The 18,871-nt window shown below is 42.7% G+C and overlaps 3 protein-coding genes across 3 annotated transcripts; all 3 read right to left on the bottom strand.

The window, feature by feature from the left end:
* Positions 1–368: 368 nt before the first annotated feature.
* c21h2orf49 (chromosome 21 C2orf49 homolog) lies at positions 369–4,472 on the bottom strand. Its single transcript, XM_034561489.1, has 4 exons — positions 4,342–4,472; positions 4,045–4,211; positions 1,810–2,056; positions 369–1,441 (listed from the first exon to the last, which is right to left on the bottom strand). Exons 1-4 carry the CDS (start codon positions 4,450–4,452, stop codon positions 1,385–1,387), a joined length of 582 nt encoding a protein of 193 aa, XP_034417380.1. The 5' UTR covers positions 4,453–4,472; the 3' UTR covers positions 369–1,384.
* Positions 4,473–7,037: 2,565 nt separating this feature from the next.
* Positions 7,038–8,505, bottom strand: gpr45 (G protein-coupled receptor 45). The gene has a single exon (XM_034562170.1). It carries the CDS (start codon positions 8,503–8,505, stop codon positions 7,342–7,344), a length of 1,164 nt encoding a protein of 387 aa, XP_034418061.1. The 3' UTR covers positions 7,038–7,341.
* A 7,144-nt stretch (positions 8,506–15,649) lies between these two features.
* Positions 15,650–16,942, bottom strand: pou3f3a (POU class 3 homeobox 3a). Its single transcript, XM_034561962.1, has one exon. The coding sequence runs from the start codon at positions 16,940–16,942 to the stop codon at positions 15,650–15,652; it is 1,293 nt and encodes a 430-aa protein (XP_034417853.1).
* Positions 16,943–18,871: the final 1,929 nt, after the last annotated feature.

The following is an 18,871-nucleotide window of genomic DNA, read 5'->3' as shown; positions in this document are numbered from 1 at the left end:
AACTCACTTGTCTTACTGGTCGTGGGCCAGGAAGGAGTAGCGAGTGAGGAGTCAGTCAGTGTAAAACAGGCAATAAAAAATATATATAAATAAATTTAAAAAAGGGCTTTTGGGAAATCATTTTGGGAGTCAACGCAACCACAATAGCTTATTTAAGCATGCAGCCATAAATGAGCACCCGACCTATAATGTACTAGGCTGCAGTATAACATACTGTAAGAGCACTTGAATAACAATATGCTCGGTTATTGTGATTCCACCATGATACGAAAAAAATATATATATATAAAAATGCTTACCCCAGCTTTAAAAGAGGAATGTTCTATTTTTTTTTACTTTCCATTTTCCGTTAAAAAAAACTAAAGTGATTAATTGTATCCAGACAATTTATTTTGAAAAGCATCAATACAAACGTTTCACATTGGATTTAAAATGCTTTGTAAATATTTTTTTGTTTATCTCCGTCTACATCTGCTTTAAAGAAAGTTACTTTAAAAGTCAATCTATACACAATTTAGAATACACACTTCAAAAAAAATATCAATATTCCTGGTTTAGTCTATTTTCCTCTCTTATGTAATCATTTTTAAAAAGGTGTTATTCAAGTGCATGAATACGAGTTTAAAACAAAAGCACAATACCAAGTTACACTAATATTTAAAAAACCCTGAACAACTGAGGCCAGACACCAGCGGAATGGGGTTCATTGAGAAGATAAAGACACCGTATACGAGATTGAACACGCTGTATATTTTGTTTGTTGCACTGCCTTTTATAACGTGTTGACAATGAAGCTTACGGTAGATATGTCCAGTCACAATCTCAAACGATTAAGAGTCTGTAAAATGTGTGTCGAAGTTAATTTGTCCATTCAAGCCACGGTACTACGGCGTACAACATTTTAACCCTTTGCAGAGCAGTCCTGAACAAAACCAACTCGTGCACAGAAACAGAATATCGACAACCGCAATTTCCCTAAATTGCATTTCGAGCAAACTGAAAGTGGCGTTACTCATTTTGCCCCGGAGAAGGTGTGTGTGTGTGTGTGTAGGACACGAGGAGCGTTGCTGATCGTCTACGGTAAGGCCACTTGAGGTTTGTGTGGAAGCTACACGGAAGCTTGCGACTCCTCGGAGCGCCATCCTGTCAGCTCGTGGATGAAAGAGCGCTGCGAGTTGGCCTGGAGACGCACAAGTTTCAGGGTATTTCGTCCCGTTTGTGATACAATTAGTTGGATAACTGTGATGGGGAAGGCAAAGATACTGGGGAACATCCTGGGAGGGAGGGGGTGTGGGGGGGTGTGGTCTGTCCTTCAGAGCCTGAGCTGCAATCAGGTGTATGTGTGTGTGTGTGTGTGTGTGTATCAAGGTCAGGGGTCAAGAGGTCAGGGCCATGTCACATGATGGATCTTTTTCTTCACCTCTGGAGACTCCGTTACATCCTGAAGAGATGGAAGATGAAACAGATATTACAAACAGTGGTGTGATGTAAAGCGTTACCAATGGTTTATTACATTTATGGATTCATAATACATTTACTATTGGGATTTTTCTGTTTTTGCGCAGAAAATATTTGAGTTACAAAAACTATTCTTTTCTTACAGTTGTTCCCCCACTTGATCCGTTGTCAATTATTTGTATCGGAAAGAACAATATAATGCAAATCCTGCTTTTCTTCATTTTAGGGAGGTATGTTTTCATTATCTGTATTCTTAAAGTTTTAGTATTAGCAACAGTCACTTTTTCCTTGAATCGCACAATAAATGTGTGTGTAATGCACAACTGAGGGGGCAGAAAAAAAAGTTCCTACCGAGCCGATCGCTTCCCGTTTGAGGTTTGCTGCGTCACTGCTGCAAATAATGGATGAGGATGAGGAAGAGGAGGAAGATGCATTTCCAGATAGCTTGCAGGGCAGGTTTGCAGCAGGAGGAGGTTTTAACCTGTCAGTGGTTCCCGTTGACAAGGTGGCGCCTTCTGGTTTCTTTACTTTTAGTGGGCCAGAGGAACTGCCATCAAACACAATCAGAGGCCTTTTCCTATTGTGGTTGTTACCGGAACTGAAAAATAACCAAAACAACAATAATCACTCGTTTTAAAATGGATTACACTCATGTTGACGCTAAGGGCTCTATTTCTGTGCAGGAGCACCGCACTGTGCCGGCACACCTGTCATTGTCCCCTCACCTGTACCGGTTTGGTATCTCGGTGCCTCTCTGGGCCTTACTCGTGTAGGAGGGCGACAGCATTTTAGAATTGGTGGAGATGCGTGCACATAAACTTTTCTAAAACACCGTTGGTCATGTTTTGAGTCTCACTTGTGTTTTACACTGTGAAACTTACATGTTATCTCACAGAAGAACAAAAATAGTTTGACTATAGCATTATTGCCTTTGAGGGCCCGAATAAAAGGGCCATGAGTTAAGGCTGGGCAATATATTTATATTATATAAAATGTGTGATATGAGACTAGATATCATCTTAGATTCAAGTTATTTATTAATATCATAATAAGCATAAGTCTTGTCATTTGCGGGTTATAAAGGCTGCATTACAAAAGTGTTTCTGCTCTATTAAAATGCTCTGAACCACTTAGTCAGTGTATGTTGATTATTACATGAATGATTATTTATCAGAATTTCATTTTGTAAATATTTTGTGAAAAAAATAATAGTAAACCCTACAATATTGTAGGTATTGTTTTCCCAAAAACATTGTGATATCTGATTTTCTCAGTGTCGCCCAACAGTAAAATGTGTGACTGGTCTCACCGGCTGTATGTTAAACTAGGGGTGACAATTTATGACAATATTGGACAAACAATGTATAAATTTCAGTCAGACAGTAGATTTGCAAGTTCATAACCGTGTCCTTGAAGATGACCAGTCTTAACGTTTTTTATTTTATTTTCCTCACCAGTATCAGGGTTCTGCGTAACTATATAACAGAGTAACGTACGTGGGGAACCCGGGGCTCACTGCAGTGGTGGAGGGAGAACTCAGATCCTTAACTTGAGTACTACAGAGCAGAAATACTCCAAGTGAGAGTCCTGCATTCAAAACTTTACTTTACTTAGCATGAACATAAAAATATACTTTAAGTCACAGTGGCCCATTTCAGAGTAATATTAGTGGATTACATGTATTGATGCATTAATGTGTTCATCCCTTTAATGTTGCAGCTGGTGTCTCGTTGAAAACCAGAACTAGTTTCTAGCTTTGTGACGATGTATTATTATTTTTTTAATAGTTTATGTAGCTTAAGAAGTGAAGAGAATTTCCTCAACACATAAAGAAACGCTTTGTCCTTCAGGTTATCTCAAACAATTTGAAATCAACACATTGGAGATACATGGTTTTTATTTGGCAGGAAGGGGTCGAAAACTGTAATCTGCTAGTTTCAATTCAATTCAATTCAATTCAGTTTATTTTGTATAGCCCAATATCACAAATTTGCCTCAGAGGGCTTTAAAATCTGTACACATACGACATCCCTGTCCCAAGTTTAAGTTTAAAGCCATCAGACAAATGCAGTCGAGTTTAAATATACAATATTTACCTCTGAAACGTATAGTAAAGAAGAATAAAGTAGCAGAAGTTGGAAATATGGGAAAATGTGTCATATATTAGCGTAAAGTAATTATTATTAATTTACTTTTCTACTAACAATTGGAATTATTTATGATTAAAGATGTTCTGTCTAAATGATGTAATGCACAAACGTATTTCACACACATCGAAATAAACAAATGAGGGAACGCCTCAATTGTACAAAATAAGAAAATTGATAATAAAGTATTTATGAATGCTATTTATTCCCAAAAATGTGAAATGTTTGTGATGTTGTGTGAACGTTCATTACAGGTATGTTTTTCTTACATAATAACAACAACAAATCATGAACACGAAAAATATAAGAAAATGTGACCCAGTCGAAATTATATTTTAACAAGGTACTTAAGTAACGTTACTCTCCATCACTAACGAGCTGCCCGTGAACACTCAGTCGCGTGCATCTCGAAAGAACTCCAGTGGCGCACGCGCGTTACCTGTCGGGCCCGTGACCGGCCGGTGTGTGCCTCCTCCCCCGGATCTTCTCCATCCTCTTTCCCCAGCGGCTGTCGGGTAACGTCCTCTGCGGCCGCGGGATGACGTGCCGCAGGTAGAGCTCCGTGAGCCGGTCCCGACTTTCACATTCTCCGGTACCGACGTGTTTCTGATTCAGGCGGAAAGAAAAACGTCAGCTCGTCCTTTTCACCGATAATTACGAAAACTATTGGGCGACGGCTGCTCGTGACACGCGCTTACGTGCGCGGACCGTTTCTCTCTCTACACGTTGAACTCACCTCGCGTAAGATTAGCCGCATGAACTCGTGAGACAGCAGCTCGGGGTGCAGCAGTACATCCACATCCGAGATACGGACGGGTTTTTCACCCTGTTCCGTGGAAGCCGCCATATTGGATGCTATTCTTTTCCCGGCATGCACCGCGTCATAACAACAACGGCATGTCTTTTGAGTCTCTCTTTTTTTTTTTCAACAACTTTATTGAGACGATTTACAATCACAAGCCGAGTGGAATAAAGGTTGTGTTGCGAATAGAATACAAGATAAAAAGTTTAATATAGATGTGCAAAGCTTAGCGTGGTTTTACGTTTTAAATATATTTGTGTTTGTTTGTATATATTCAGATATATAGGCCGTCAAGTGCAGTCAATTATAAAAGGTTTGGCTTTTTTTATATTTTGTGAATATGAATTGTTGTCAATTAAGTCAATGATAAGAAAATTAGGCAAAAAGAACTGTGACCAGAGATTCCTGTCTTATTCCAAATAATATTTTTTTCCAAAGTAATAGAAAGTGAGGATGATTATCAGGATTAAATTGTGAACATTTACTTCACAGTCGTTTTGTACGAACACGGCATGTAATTTACTAATGATTCCTGCATATGTTTATGCCTATTGAAAAACATACATTTATACATTTTTATCAAATTATTTATAACACACCGTGAAAATACTCCACTACAAGTAAAATCCCTCCAAACGTGTTATCAGCAGAATTCATCTAAAATATCAAAAGTAGCCCAACAGTACTCATTGTGGAGTTCATATTACTGCTGCATTCATGTTCATGTTGCATGTTACTGCTGTCGATGTTTAAGGTTGAGCTAATGTTAATATTCATTTATTCATATACTGTTGTTAAATTGACAGCAATGTATAAATACTATAAGATCATAATATGTTTGCATCGTTGCTGTCCTGTGAGAACCAGGTGTCTCGTAGAAAACCAGAACTAGTTTCTAGCTTTGTGACGATGTATTTTAAAAAAAAAAATAGTTTATGTAGCTTAAGAAGTGAAGAGAATTTCCTCAACACATAAAGAAACGTTTTGAACTTCAGGTTATCTCAAATATGATGTAATGCACAAACGTATTTCACACACATCGAAATAAACAAATGAGGGAACGCCTCAATTGTACAAAATAAGAAAATTGATAATAAAGTATTTATGAATGCTATTTATTCCCAAAAATGTGAAATGTTTGCATACTTTAAATGTGATGTTGTGTGAACGTTCATTACAGGTATGTTTTTCTTACATAATAAAACAAAACATGAACACGAAAAATATAAGAAAATGTGACCCAGTCGAAATTACATTTTAACATCCTGTCAGGTTGTTTTTTCACTACGGTAAATAAATGTAACTCAGCTGTGGGAATGTAGAAAACCTACAGAGTTTCCAAATTCATATGAAGGCTTTTTCTTCAAAGTCGAGCTGGTTGTAGGAAACTGCTGCCAGCTCGGACGAACCTCTTTAAAAATCCCTTCTCCTAATGTCTCTGTTGTTGAAGGATTGGTTGTAATTTAACTGATTAAATTAAGTAATGTGATGTAGAAGCAACCATGAGATCTTAATTAGGGGGAGAGGCCGTATATTGGTTGTCATGTGTTGGCACATGATTATATTTGTGTAAGTATGTGTTTGCATTGCTGAAAATACCTTCTTTGAGTCATGCGACGTTCAGGTCTAAACCATTAAAAAGCACCAGGTGCCATGGTTTAAAATGTGAATATGACTTTTAGAGCTAACGTCATTAGTTGATCAATTGATGGCTAGAAAAAATGAATTGTCTATTTTGTCAATCCATTAATTGTTTCAGTAATTTCACATTAAACTTCAAAATATTGTAATTTGTATGCTTCTTTCATACCATTATAATAATTCGCTGCTTTTCTTTTGCGAAAAAATATTTGCCCTTTTTGATTCGCCATTTTTAAATATATTTTATAAACTAATAATCACATTAGCAGTTTTGCTCTATCAAAAAAAGACCACGTCTAAACCAGCTGTTCAGTGACCTGAGGCCAGACCTACAGGATCACTGCAAACATCTCTCATGTGTTCTGCAATTCATTGACGTGAATGATGATTAAATAAGGCTTATAATTTAGCAGGAAATGGAGCTGTCTAGGTTTGCAATGAATAAACAGCCCCATCTTCCTGTTTCATGCAGTACTACAATACAACCTCAACCTGTATTAGATGTCTTTGGTATCCCAGCAACTTATATTCATTGGGCACATTGTAAAAACGAACGGTTAGACTCAGCAGTCTGTCAATGCAACCTCTTTTCACTAACTATTTATTAACCTGGTTCTTTTATTTATGAAAAGATGGACATTCAAGTAAACATTCACAGCTCAATAACTGACACACTTCTTTGTGGACACGCACACAGTTGTAAATAACAGTTTCACCTCACACAAGGCCATGTTTCTGCACACAATTTCATTCAAATGAATATATACATATATTTTTTTTAAGACGTCAGTTGAAAGCTTTACAGACTTTCCTCAGAGAACATCACCAAACACTTATACTGTGTATGCTTTTTTTTTGTTTTTGTCAACAGTAGGAAGAAACAATCCGATTGATGAAATACATCGGGGACAAATTATGAAACGGAGAAGTAAATTGACAATGGACGATATGAAATAGTAAATTTCAGAAACCATAACGTCTTAACAGAGTTAAAAAGAATTGCTTTATAATGAGACACAAAATCATCACAAGTTCTATTCAGTAGCTGTTACGGAGCTTCCGATTATATCCCGTGACCTTCTTCAATGGATGGAGTTGTCCAGTTGTCGTAGAATAATCATCTTCTATTCAAAAGTGAGAATGAAAGTTCATTCTTGTGGTGAGATTATTTTCTCAAACACCGGTATACGTGTGTAAAGTGAGTTCTGATTGCTTATTAGGAGGAACGGTACGAGTTATAACCGGTTGATGTCGACACCTGCTGGGCGTGGATGAACCGGCCCTCCCTTCGCTTCACACCGCCGACTGAATCTCGCTGCACACGTAGATGTTGCTGGGTCTCACTCTCCTGCGGCTCCTGCCCGGCACTCTGGGACACAGTCTGCAGCTCTTGGGAATGAACTCCTGACAGGCCTCCCGGAATTTCCTGATCCTCCAGCAGTAGATGACGGGGTTGAAGACCGTCTTCAGGTAGCTGAGCCACAGGGCTCCGATGCTGACCGGGTAGAAGACGGAGCTGTAGTAGAACCGCCGGCTGAACACGGCCAGCAAGCTGACCACCGTGTGCGGCAGCCAGCACACGGAGAAACCCACAAAGAGGATGAGGATGGTCGTGAAGGCCCGGGTCTTGAAGCTCATGTCCACCTTGATCTGAGGAGGCCGCTGCAGGCCCGTGAGTGTCATTTTGCTGACTTGGTTGAGGGCCGGCAGGCAGGAATGCTCACTGGTGTGGTTGTGGATGCGCAGGGTGTTGCGGCGCACAGTGTTGAGGATGCACATGTAAGAGTACAGCATGACGGCAAACGGCACAAAGAACACCGCGACCGCCAACAGCACCGTGTACCCGCGGTCTGCCAGAGAATCGCTGTAACCCAGCACGCACTGCGGCGCCCAGGCGCCCCCGATGCTCGCCGCGCCCGTCCTCCAGCCGACGACGGACGGCAGAGACACGCACAGGCTCAGCACCCACGAACCTGCGATCAACAGTTTCGCTCTGTGCGGGGTCAACTGGTCCTGCCGCTGCACGATGATGAGGAAGCGGTCCACGCTGATTATGAGGAGGATGGACACACCCTCCAGGACGAACAGCCAGTAGAGCATGATGGACGCTCGGCAGAACCCGCTTCCGAAGCTCCAGTCGGCCGTGGCCACGGTGACTGCGGTGAAGGGCATGCAGAGCAGGGAGAGCATGATGTCCGAAAAGGCCAACGTGGCGAGGAGGAGATTGATGGCGGAACGCATGGCGGGTTTCTGGTAAACGATCAGACACACGATGGCGTTGCCGAGGAAACCGATGGTGATCATGAAGATCATTATGGCTGCCAGGGTCACACGCAGAGTGACTGATATGAGGGGAGTCGCAGCATCCAACGGGAGACTTTCCGCTGCCTCTTCTGCCGCGTCCGGCCCCATGAAGCCGCACTCCTCCTCCAGCAGGCTTTCATTATACAAAGCCATGGCCGCTTGTCATCCGGGGACGTCAGCCCGAAAGACAGCGCATGCTTGATTATTGTTGCGGTCTGCACATTAAGTTGTCCTCCGGCAGCTGGTCGTCCATGGCAATATCTGAGACAGAAAGAACATTGACATCTGGCATTTGCACCAACAAACAAAAATTGTTTGTGAAACAGTCAAATTCCATTAGAGTTTATGTCTTTTAATGCGTCCGTTCCGTGATTTTAATGGATGACGACGGCGCATTACGTGAATGTGCCGTCTGTCTCTTTACACAAGCTTCTGTAAACATGGTGAGTATCTCATTTGATAATTAGAGGAGCTGCTCTGTGATCTATTACTCAGGAACAGTTGTACATTTGAAACAGTGAGAGGAGGAATGACGTGCCCGTTGTATAAGCCAGACACGCCTCATTGAGCGATCCAGTCGCACAGGACAGACATGGCTTGAATGAGGTGTATGATTAACAGCTGTGCAGACTCACATGGGTGCATTATACAAACATTCACACCACCGGCCCTCCGGGAGACAGTGTTAACAATGTGTTGAGGTCATTCTGGTCGTTCAGGTCTCAGATGTGGTCCTCCCAGGTGAACTGGCTCCGAAGCGCTGGGAGACAAGCAGATCAGGGTCATTACCTCCCGCGCTTAGTTCCTTGTGGTCGCGTCTAGGTGTGATTTGTGCAGCCGATATATCGTCACCAGTCATAATAGTAGGCGGTACTAATTATCAAATGCTTTGTTCTAAATGTCCTAGTAAGACATAACAGTGGGACGGTGAGCCAGCATGCACAACATCAGGACCCTGAAAACTGAAGTCAGCCATCATTCATTTGATCATTAACAAGCTTTTTTGTTCTGCGACTTGTCAAAATATCTTGTGTGAAAAGGCCTGATTCCATGATTGTTCTGTGGTAATATACATAGAATATGAGAATAACGCTTAATAGAAACTCTAAGTTTGAATTACCCTACGATAAGGGGACTAATGTTATCCCAATATACGATAGTTCACCCTCACAGGTTAAAGGAAACGGCCCCTCCAGTGACTGTAGCTACATTCTTGCACAAAAACATTATAAGCCACACTGCATAGTGTTGCTGATTGTTGCCAAGGCAACAAGGTCACCAGTTCCATGGCAACAAGCAGCCTGTACTATCATCCCCTATGACAAAACATCCTCTGTATCAGTGTTTGCTATTTTCCAGGACTCCAAACTCTAGTTATATAAAACATATTTGTTCTTCAAACCAAGACGCCTCACTGTCAGACATTAATACATATATATACGCGGGCGTGTGTGTGTGTGTGTGTGTGTGTGTGTGTGTGTGTGTGCATGTGTGTGCGTGAGAACAAAGGCAAGAAGAAACCATGGGATCATGTAGCCTACACACTACAATGCAACGACACATCTAGAATGCCGTAACATTTTGAATTTTAGCACCTCACAAGAGGACTAAATTAAAAAAATAAAAAATGATATCAAGATGACAGTGAGCTGACTCTCCCTACAGGGGGATCCGAGCTTCTTTTTTCTACAAAAACAAGCAAGTGGATTTACTCTGCTGCTCTGCTCAGCTGTGAATCAATAGGTGAGACCGATGTGACAATACAATCATGGAGAAATATAATATAATAGCCCAATTCTAAATTAAATGAAAAAATCAGAAGTAAAGGCTCACGCTTCATGTGCACCCTTTGATGAGTAGCAGCATCCAGATGCAATCAATCTGAGAGGATTATGGTGGCATCGGCCCCTCGATGCATATATATAAATATATAAATATAAATGCATATGTGACATGCACGGGCCTACCTTGACGTTACATGTGATACCGGGTGTGGTGAATGTCAGCTCGACATCTGGTCGCATTTCTCTCCCGGTGCATGTCTGAGCTGCTCCCAAAAATATCCCACTTTGAACATTTCACCGCCGTATCGATCGCCATGGCGGCGGCTGCGGATGATGCTGAGGCCACGCGCGCAGGTGTCACTGATTTAAAGGAGCAGTGCAGGAGAACGCCTGTTTTGTTTGTTTGTTGGTAAACTGCTGTGTTTAAACAGGTGTGTTTCCCGTGTGTTGTTTGTCTCCCCACACGTGAAGTATGTTGCTTATTAATGAATACGTGACAATATAAACATTTTTTAAAACGTCACCGAATGCCATCAATTTTGCACAACAACAACACATCAGAGGATTGATATTATTTGTAACACTTTTACTACAGATTGCACATTATAATTGGTGTATTACATTGGAAAGACTTGATAAATGTCACCGACAGCAATATAATCGTAATATTTACAGCATTTTCCCTAAAACAATTGGGCAAATAAAAACACCTCATCTCATAGGCCTACTATGGAATCTTATACACATAATAATAATATATATATACATTATAATACATTAAGCAGTTCCTCTATTCCCCCAAGCAAGTGATACAGAGGTGTATATAAACAAAAAGGAACATTTAAAGGAATATATGGATTTACAACATCCAACTTCCATTTTTGCTCTCAATTCCAAGATTTTTAATTTCTTATCACCTCTGTCAGAATATCAGTATTTTTATTGTATTTTTTATTTATTTGATAATAAATCCTCATGGGGATTAGGATGTATTAATCTCCATCAGTAAATGGGGATTAACAGACTCACTCTGTCTATATTGATAGGCAGAGTGAGTCTGTCAATAATGCCAATGATCAGAATCAGAATCACTTCCACTGCCTCAAACATCTACGGTTACATTATGGGTTTCTCTTCTGGCTTTACAGGTTCATATATTAAATTAATCTATGGATCCTAAATTTACAAAAAAAAATCTTGAAGATTATTTTGTTGTTGTTCTTTTGCCCTCGCCTTTATTCAGAGATGTGCATGGATATTTTTCTCCAGGAGATGGAGGCATTGGGCCTTACATGTATTGGCCTTTAATTTTTGAACCATATTACAGACATTTATGTGTTGGTATGTTAAGGTTTGTATAAGTATGGATAGGTTTTTTGTTTAATTAAAACTTATTTGGAGTATTGGCACCTCTTTTTTAGACCAATATATGTCCATATCAATTTGACAGCGAGAGCTTTAAATATTGGTAATAATAATAATTGTATTTTGAGGAGGTGCATCACACATCATTGATAGAGTCCAAATGTGCAGAATATGATCTATAGACACAGATTTCTAAATGTATAATATAGGAGAAAACTGTAGTACACACACACACACACACACACACACACACACACACACACGGTTACATTCACACACTTAGCATGCAGGCGTTGAGTATTTTCATGGGCATGCTTGTCTAAATTGGCATCGTGCCCATGTGTTGAACATGCCCATCAAACGAGTTCCACTCCAGCGGTCTGGCACATGCATGCTCGTCACGTTCAGTGGCACCCACACAACACGCTTGCTGGTGAGCGAACTCATTCCCCTGTCCGTTATTCCACAGATGTTTGCTTTAATTTCTTCCTGATGTGGAGACGTCGGTGTTCCATCATTCACCAAAAAAAGCCAAACGCTGAATCAGAATATTCGGAGAGGAGGAGAAAATCCCACACAAGTAACAATCTGGATTTTGAGATGATTGAGTTTTGTTTACGCAGTTTGTGTGCTACACTTAGGACATAAAATACATTCACACACAAAATGACTACCAACTAAAATACAATGTTTGGGTCCTTTATTCATTTCCTGCCACACTGAGGAAGCCACAGTGTGTTAATCAGTGTTAGACTTACATGGTTAACCATCTACACAATGTGAGAATAATTAATACCAAACAGTAGGGCCGGATAATGTGCAACCCACTGTGCACATTACAATGTTCTTAGGTCTGCAGGTTCAAACAACAAGCATGCAATCATTTCTCTGAACAAGGCTTTAAGAGCAATTCTGGGCAATAATATTAGCATTTTTTTTATTGGAGGTTCACTTTATTTATTGCAGCACTCTATATGCGTGTAGGTGATAAGGTCCGTTACTGCAATGTGGCCCCGTTTCAGTGATGCAACAAACCTATACTGTTGTTAAGTAGCACATATTACACGTTTTTGTAAGCCAACCACGGACGTTTGCGCCGCATTAGCTTCAAAAGTGTGAAGTCAAAATCTCTTATAAGCCCGTGTTGACCACGGACCTTATTCCAGGCTTTGAGACGAGGGAACCGGAAGTTAGTGAAAGAGCTGACTCATTTCTGTGTTTTCAGGACTCATTTCTGCAGCACTCTATATGCATGAGCACTGACTTCACTTATTGCCTGTCATCACAAGCGCAGATGCATGTGAGCCAAGCCATTTCTGTTGATTGAGGGGTTTTTTTTGGCTTCGGTACCAGGTTACTGTAGCATCATCAACTTGCACCTTCAGATCCCAGCATTAATATTCAGAGAAGACATAGCTGTCTTGTGATGACAAAACCCCTTTAAAGGGCTTTTCATCCCTCAATTCCATCCTTATCTCCCATCTTTACATCGCTAAGCTTCGAGGGGATCACACAAGCTTAGATTTTTTTATGGGGGGGGTTATAGATCATGTTAAGAGGCGTCAGTAGATGGTTACAGTGAGCTGTGGAGCCATCTTTCACCCTCTGTGTTATATTGTTATATCGCTCGGGAAGAGAAAGCGGCGACATTTTTGGTGTGCGTTTTTTATTCCAGAATCAAGACAAAACGTTTTGAAAAGTTGGTTGACTTGTGTCTGTCGGCTTTCTTAAGGTACCAGCAGCATAAACTGGTGAAGTATCATCAGCAGTTCTTCTTTACACATACTTTTTTGTTTCCCTTCTGCCTGTTAAGGGATTGAAAAAGGGCTGCATGTAAAGACCCATTCATGCCATCAGGCTGCTATTTATAACCTACAAGGCCAAATGTTTCCCCTAAATCCAGCCAGTGTTGGATGAACACACACACGCACACACCTTTTTGATATGTGTGCTTGTCTGCATGTGTTTTTGAACAGTGTTATTAAGATGTGTATTTGGTATTTGGCATTGTTAGGAGACATGTTGATTCAAAAGGGACAGAAATCCCTAAAATATTCAATTTAATCGATAACGACTTGAAGAGGGACAGATTTAACAAAAAAGGTGTCAGTCCCACGTATGTTTTCAGCTCAAGCTTCTGGGAGATATCCGCGAAGAAAAAATACTCAAAGAACAATTAAAAGTGTGACATTTACAGTCAACCATTAACTTCCAGGTTTGAGTTTCTTTCTCAGTGTTCTGTCTGGTTTGTTGCCAGGTGTTGTACCAGCCGACCTTTGACCTCCCTCCAAGTTTAACCACAACCACTTCTTCTCCTCGGCTTTATTTTCCCCCACGTTTTCTCCGTCATCACCGAGACATGTGTCTGTTTCTCCCTGTATGTATTGCTGCGTGTCATGTTTGTGTGGATCAGCGACAGAGAGGAGAAACACAGATTGTTTCTCACAGCCAGGGTCCTATAAACTTCTTGCTGCCTATATCTGCCAAAACCCATCATCTGTGGCGAAAGACTTGCTGCCGTGTGTCCCTCCATCTCGCCGTCACCTTGGCAACCGCTGCCGAGGTAAACCGCCAGCTGGGATAACCGACCTCTGTTGGCTGCGTTCCACCAAGCTGCAGGATGTATGCGGCTGGGCTGACATGCCGAGTATCACACAGTAATGTGGAGTTAAACTCCGAGAAGAGACTTATTCTGTGATGAGCTCCATCAGTTTCAACAACGCAAAGAGGAGGCAGAACAACTGGGACATGGTGTTGGCTAATGACAGATTATTTTTGATTTATGCAACCATTAATGAAGCTGCTCGGACTGCAACTATAGCAACTGTTTCTATTATTGATGAATCGTATGATCTTAATTTTTGAGTGAGAAATGCCCGTTATACTGTCCCACAGCATGAGAGGATGTGTTCCAATATAGTTTCTTTTATTTGACGACTGACTTTGCTTATATTCAGTTTATTATTATAAATGAAGAAAGAAAAACATCATATTGTCACATCTAATAAGCTGGAACCAGCGAAGTTGCCATGTTAAAAAAATATAACAAAACAATTATTGATTATTAAACTTTTTTGTCAGTTGATTATCTTGATTATTCGACTATCCGTGCAGCATGAGACGTGGCTTTTAACAAGAAAGCCCAGGCAGAGTAGCATTAAACTTGCCTTTTTTTAACTTCCTCTTCAAAACATATGGAACAATGTCTCTAAATGGGCTTTGTTTCTTATAAAAGATTATTTAAATTGCCATTTTGACACTTAACAATATCCATTAAAAAGCAGCGGAGAACTTTGACATGCGAATGTTAATATTTCACTGAAAAGGGGTGAGCTAAAAGGGTATGATGGTGTGTGTGTGATGTGTGTGTGTCTGTGTGTGTGTCAGAAGGAACATTAATAATGATGGTCCTCTCAGATAGCGTAAACACAATTATTTCCTTATGTCAAATTTATTAAATAATACGTCTATTCCATGAAAATATACACAGTGGGAAAAAAATAAATAGTCCAAAGCATCACACAAGAATACACACAGCTGACTAACTTGCACATCAACTTAAGGGAATGTTTGCTAATTTAGTAAAAAATACTTTTCTATAAAGGAAAACACAACACTGGTAAAATCTTACACTGTGTCACAACACAAATCCACTGACACACAACACAAAAGTCCAAAACACGGTAGAAGGAATATAAATTATTGCTCATTAAAAACAACGCTGAGTAAAGCGCATTAGATCATATTCAAAAGAAACGATGCAGTTCAGTCTAACTCTGCAGCAACACAAGGGAACTTTTATTTCTATAGATACAGAAATATATTTTATGTCTGGAATCAGATTGATAAAATACTTATTCTGTAGACGTTTTGGTGAACAAACTTTGCCTTCAATAGACTTTGAATTGTTTTCTACTCAGACTTTAGTTACACTTTTCATTTTCTGTGCCAACGGCTGATTCATAGTGCAGAAACATCCCCGAGGATGCACACAAGTAGACTTCTGTCCTGCTGTGACATTATTATTGGGGACCAGTAAAAAAAAAAAAGAAAAGTGAATCAATTGCATTTAGGGAAACATCACAAATGTTCTTGAAAAAAGTTTTTTTAAAACACGTTGTTCGGATTTAAAGTCCAGACACTTGTATTCACGTGTCGCTGTACATCCTCTTGCAGTCTATGGAGGGTGACGGTGTGTCCGGACCCATGCTGCCCACCTGTGAATACGCGTCCTCCGGGGTGCGAGGCAGTCCTGGCGGCGTCATGCGCTTCTCTTTCTGCCTGCGGTTGCAGAACCAGACCCTGACGACCTCCTTCTCCAGCTGCAGAGTGTCCGCCAGAGAGGTGATCTCCTGCGCGGATGGTTTGGGACACTTGAGGAAGTGGCTTTCCAACGCGCCTTTTACGCTCACCTCGATGGACGTGCGCTTTTTCCTCTTCCTGCCCTGGGTGGCTATCTTATCGATGCTGGTCGGGCTCCCGGTGGTGGAGTCGGCCTCCTCTAGCCATCTGTTCAACAGAGGCTTCAGCTTGCACATGTTCTTAAAGCTCAGCTGAAGCGCTTCGAACCTGCAGATGGTGGTCTGAGAGAACACGTTGCCGTACAGGGTGCCCAAAGCTAAGCCCACGTCTGCCTGGGTGAAACCCAGCTTGATCCGCCGCTGTTTGAACTGTTTGGCGAAATGCTCCAAGTCGTCGGACGTCGGGGTGTCCTCGTCCGAGTGCGGTTCGTGGTTCGCCCCGTGATGCTGGTGATGGTGAGTGTGGTGGTTATGGTGGTGATGGTGATGATGGTGGTTTCCGTGGTCCAACTCCGGGGACTCCGCGCGCACCAGCCCCTGGTGCATGAGGCTCTGCCCCACGTGCGAGCTCAGCATCCCGTTGACTGTAAACCCTCCGGTCTGAGAGTAAATGAGAGACTGTTGTTGCTGCTGTTGCTGCTGTTGTTGTTGCTGTTGCTGCTGCTGCTGCCCCTCGGTGATGCTGATGTGCGCCGCGGAGGTGCCTCCCCAACTTCCCGGGTGCGCCTGATGGGGTCCCAGATGTGGGGACCTGTGGTGCAGAGCGGTGCCTGTGTGGAGGTCCTCTCTCCCTCTCTTCACGTCCTGCGGCTGGGAGCTGGGGGACCACGGAGAGCCGGCCTCGGCAGCCGACACTGCGGCTGCGGCTGCCGCGGCTGCTGCGTGAGGCAACGATGTCACCCACTGGTGGGCATGGCTTAGCATGTGGCCCCCATTGCTCGCCACCATAGCCCCCTGCATGAAGTCACTTTGCACCATCTTTACTGCAGGATCCCCTCTGTACCCAGTCGACACCGTGGTCACAGCGGTGTTGCCCGGCTGCATTCCAACCCTCCGATCAGAGTGAAGGACGGGGCCGGATAAAATCCTACTGCTGGCTAGGTATGGACTTGATGTTGCTGTTGCCATCCCCCAAAGCATATATCTTCAGATGTGTATCTCTTCTGCTAAAGTCCCAGTTCTAATCCATGAATGAATTAAATCTAAACGTAAAAAAACAACAGATAGTGGAAATAACTCCATACACGCTCAAATGAAACGTTTAGTTCTATATAGCAGGTTGTGCGCGCTGAGACGTGCGCAATACACACACTGTCTTCGCTTTCCAGTGTAACAAAACAATAGTCTTCAAAACTTTTTCTCTGTCCCGGGAGCTCCGCCGTGCGTAATCCACAGACCCGGCGATATGGGGAAAAAAATAAACACCTTCTCTGATCCGTGCCACGCGGAGGAGCTGCTCGCGAACAACCCGTGTGTCTGTTATTGTCGCGTTAAAGCCATTCAATGAAGACGACCAAAATCAAACTTTAAAAAACCTCTGCGGTCCTCTCGGTAGTGTCTCTCACTCCATCTGCTCCATCCGGCGCGTCCTCTGCGGTGCGAAGAAGACGAGCATGTGTTTACGTTGTGCCAAGGCTGCGTTTTCCTCACCCATGTCCATCCAATTACAGCAGAAAGGCTCCGCAGAGCTCCCGCTGATTGGACGCACCGTCAGAGAAGAGCTGGTGTGTCTCGGTCGAGCCTCGGGTGCACTAAATTCTTATACTGCAAGGAATGAAGCAACAATATGAGAAAAATAATATTACAGAAATGAGAAGAAGAAGAAAAAGGAAAAAAAAACGAGGCAGAATAATCTGGATGTGCCTTTAAGGACGCGCAAACATATGAATCATCTTAAGAAACAGAATAAGAAATCCTGCAACGAAACAAAACGTCTTACAACATGACAGTGCATGTAATACCGATTATTTGTATTAGCATTCGTATTCTTAACATTAGTATACGTCTTTAACAGATATTGGGGTCATACAGCCGATGAGGTTCGTGATACCAGACACATAATGCCATATATGGTCATGTCTTTTATAATAACACAGCGCGACCATCAAGGATAAGTCGGCTTTGGGTACATGGGGGGGGGGGGGGGGGGGGGGGGGGGGGGGGGGGGGTTCACGCTTTTTGCATCGGGCGGCCAAAGCTGGTGAGGCTGAAGGTGAGGCTGAAGGTGCACCACACTGAGGCTGAAGGTGCACCACACTGGTGAGGCTGAAGGTGTACCACACTGAGGCTGAAGGTGCACCACACTGAGGCTGAAGGTGCACCACACTGGTGAGGCTGAAGGTGTACCACACTGAGGCTGAAGGTGCACCACACTGAGGCTGAAGGTGCACCACACTGGTGAGGCTGAAGGTGTACCACACTGAGGCTGAAGGTGCACCACACTGAGGCTGAAGGTGCACCACACTGGTGAGGCTGAAGGTGTACCACACTGGTGAGGCTGAAGGTGTACCACACTGAGGCTGAAGGTGCACCACACTAAGGCTGAAGGTGCACCACACTGGTGAGGCTGAAGGTGTACCACACTGGTGAGGCTGAAGGTGTACCACACTGAGGCTGAAGGTGCACCACACTGAGGCTGAAGGTGCACCACACTGGTGAGGCTGAAGGTGTACCACACTGAGGCTGAAGGTGCACCACACTGAGGCTGAAGGTGTACCACACTGGTGAGGCTGAAGGTGCACCACACTGAGGCTGAAGGTGCACCACACTGGTGAGGCTGAAGGTGTACCACACTGGTGAGGCTGAAGGTGCACCACACTGGTGAGGCTGAAGGTGTACCACACTGGTGAGGCTGAAGGTGCACCACACTGAGGCTGAAGGTGCACCACACTGGCGGTGAGGCTGAAGGTGTACCACACTAAGGCTGAAGGTGTACCACACTAGTGAGGCTGAAGGTGTACCACACTGGTGAGGCTGAAGGTGCACCACACTGAGGATGAAGGTGCACCACACTGAGGATGAAGGTTTTGGTTGGATGTATCCATGCCTGCTCCGTTTATAGATGGCCTG

The sequence above is a fragment of the Cyclopterus lumpus genome, chromosome 21, assembly GCF_009769545.1.
Source record: "Cyclopterus lumpus isolate fCycLum1 chromosome 21, fCycLum1.pri, whole genome shotgun sequence".
NCBI classification, from domain to species: Eukaryota; Metazoa; Chordata; class Actinopteri; order Perciformes; family Cyclopteridae; genus Cyclopterus; species Cyclopterus lumpus.
The sequence above is the reverse complement of the archived record's forward strand: the minus strand, read 5'-3'. Positions and strand labels throughout refer to the sequence as shown.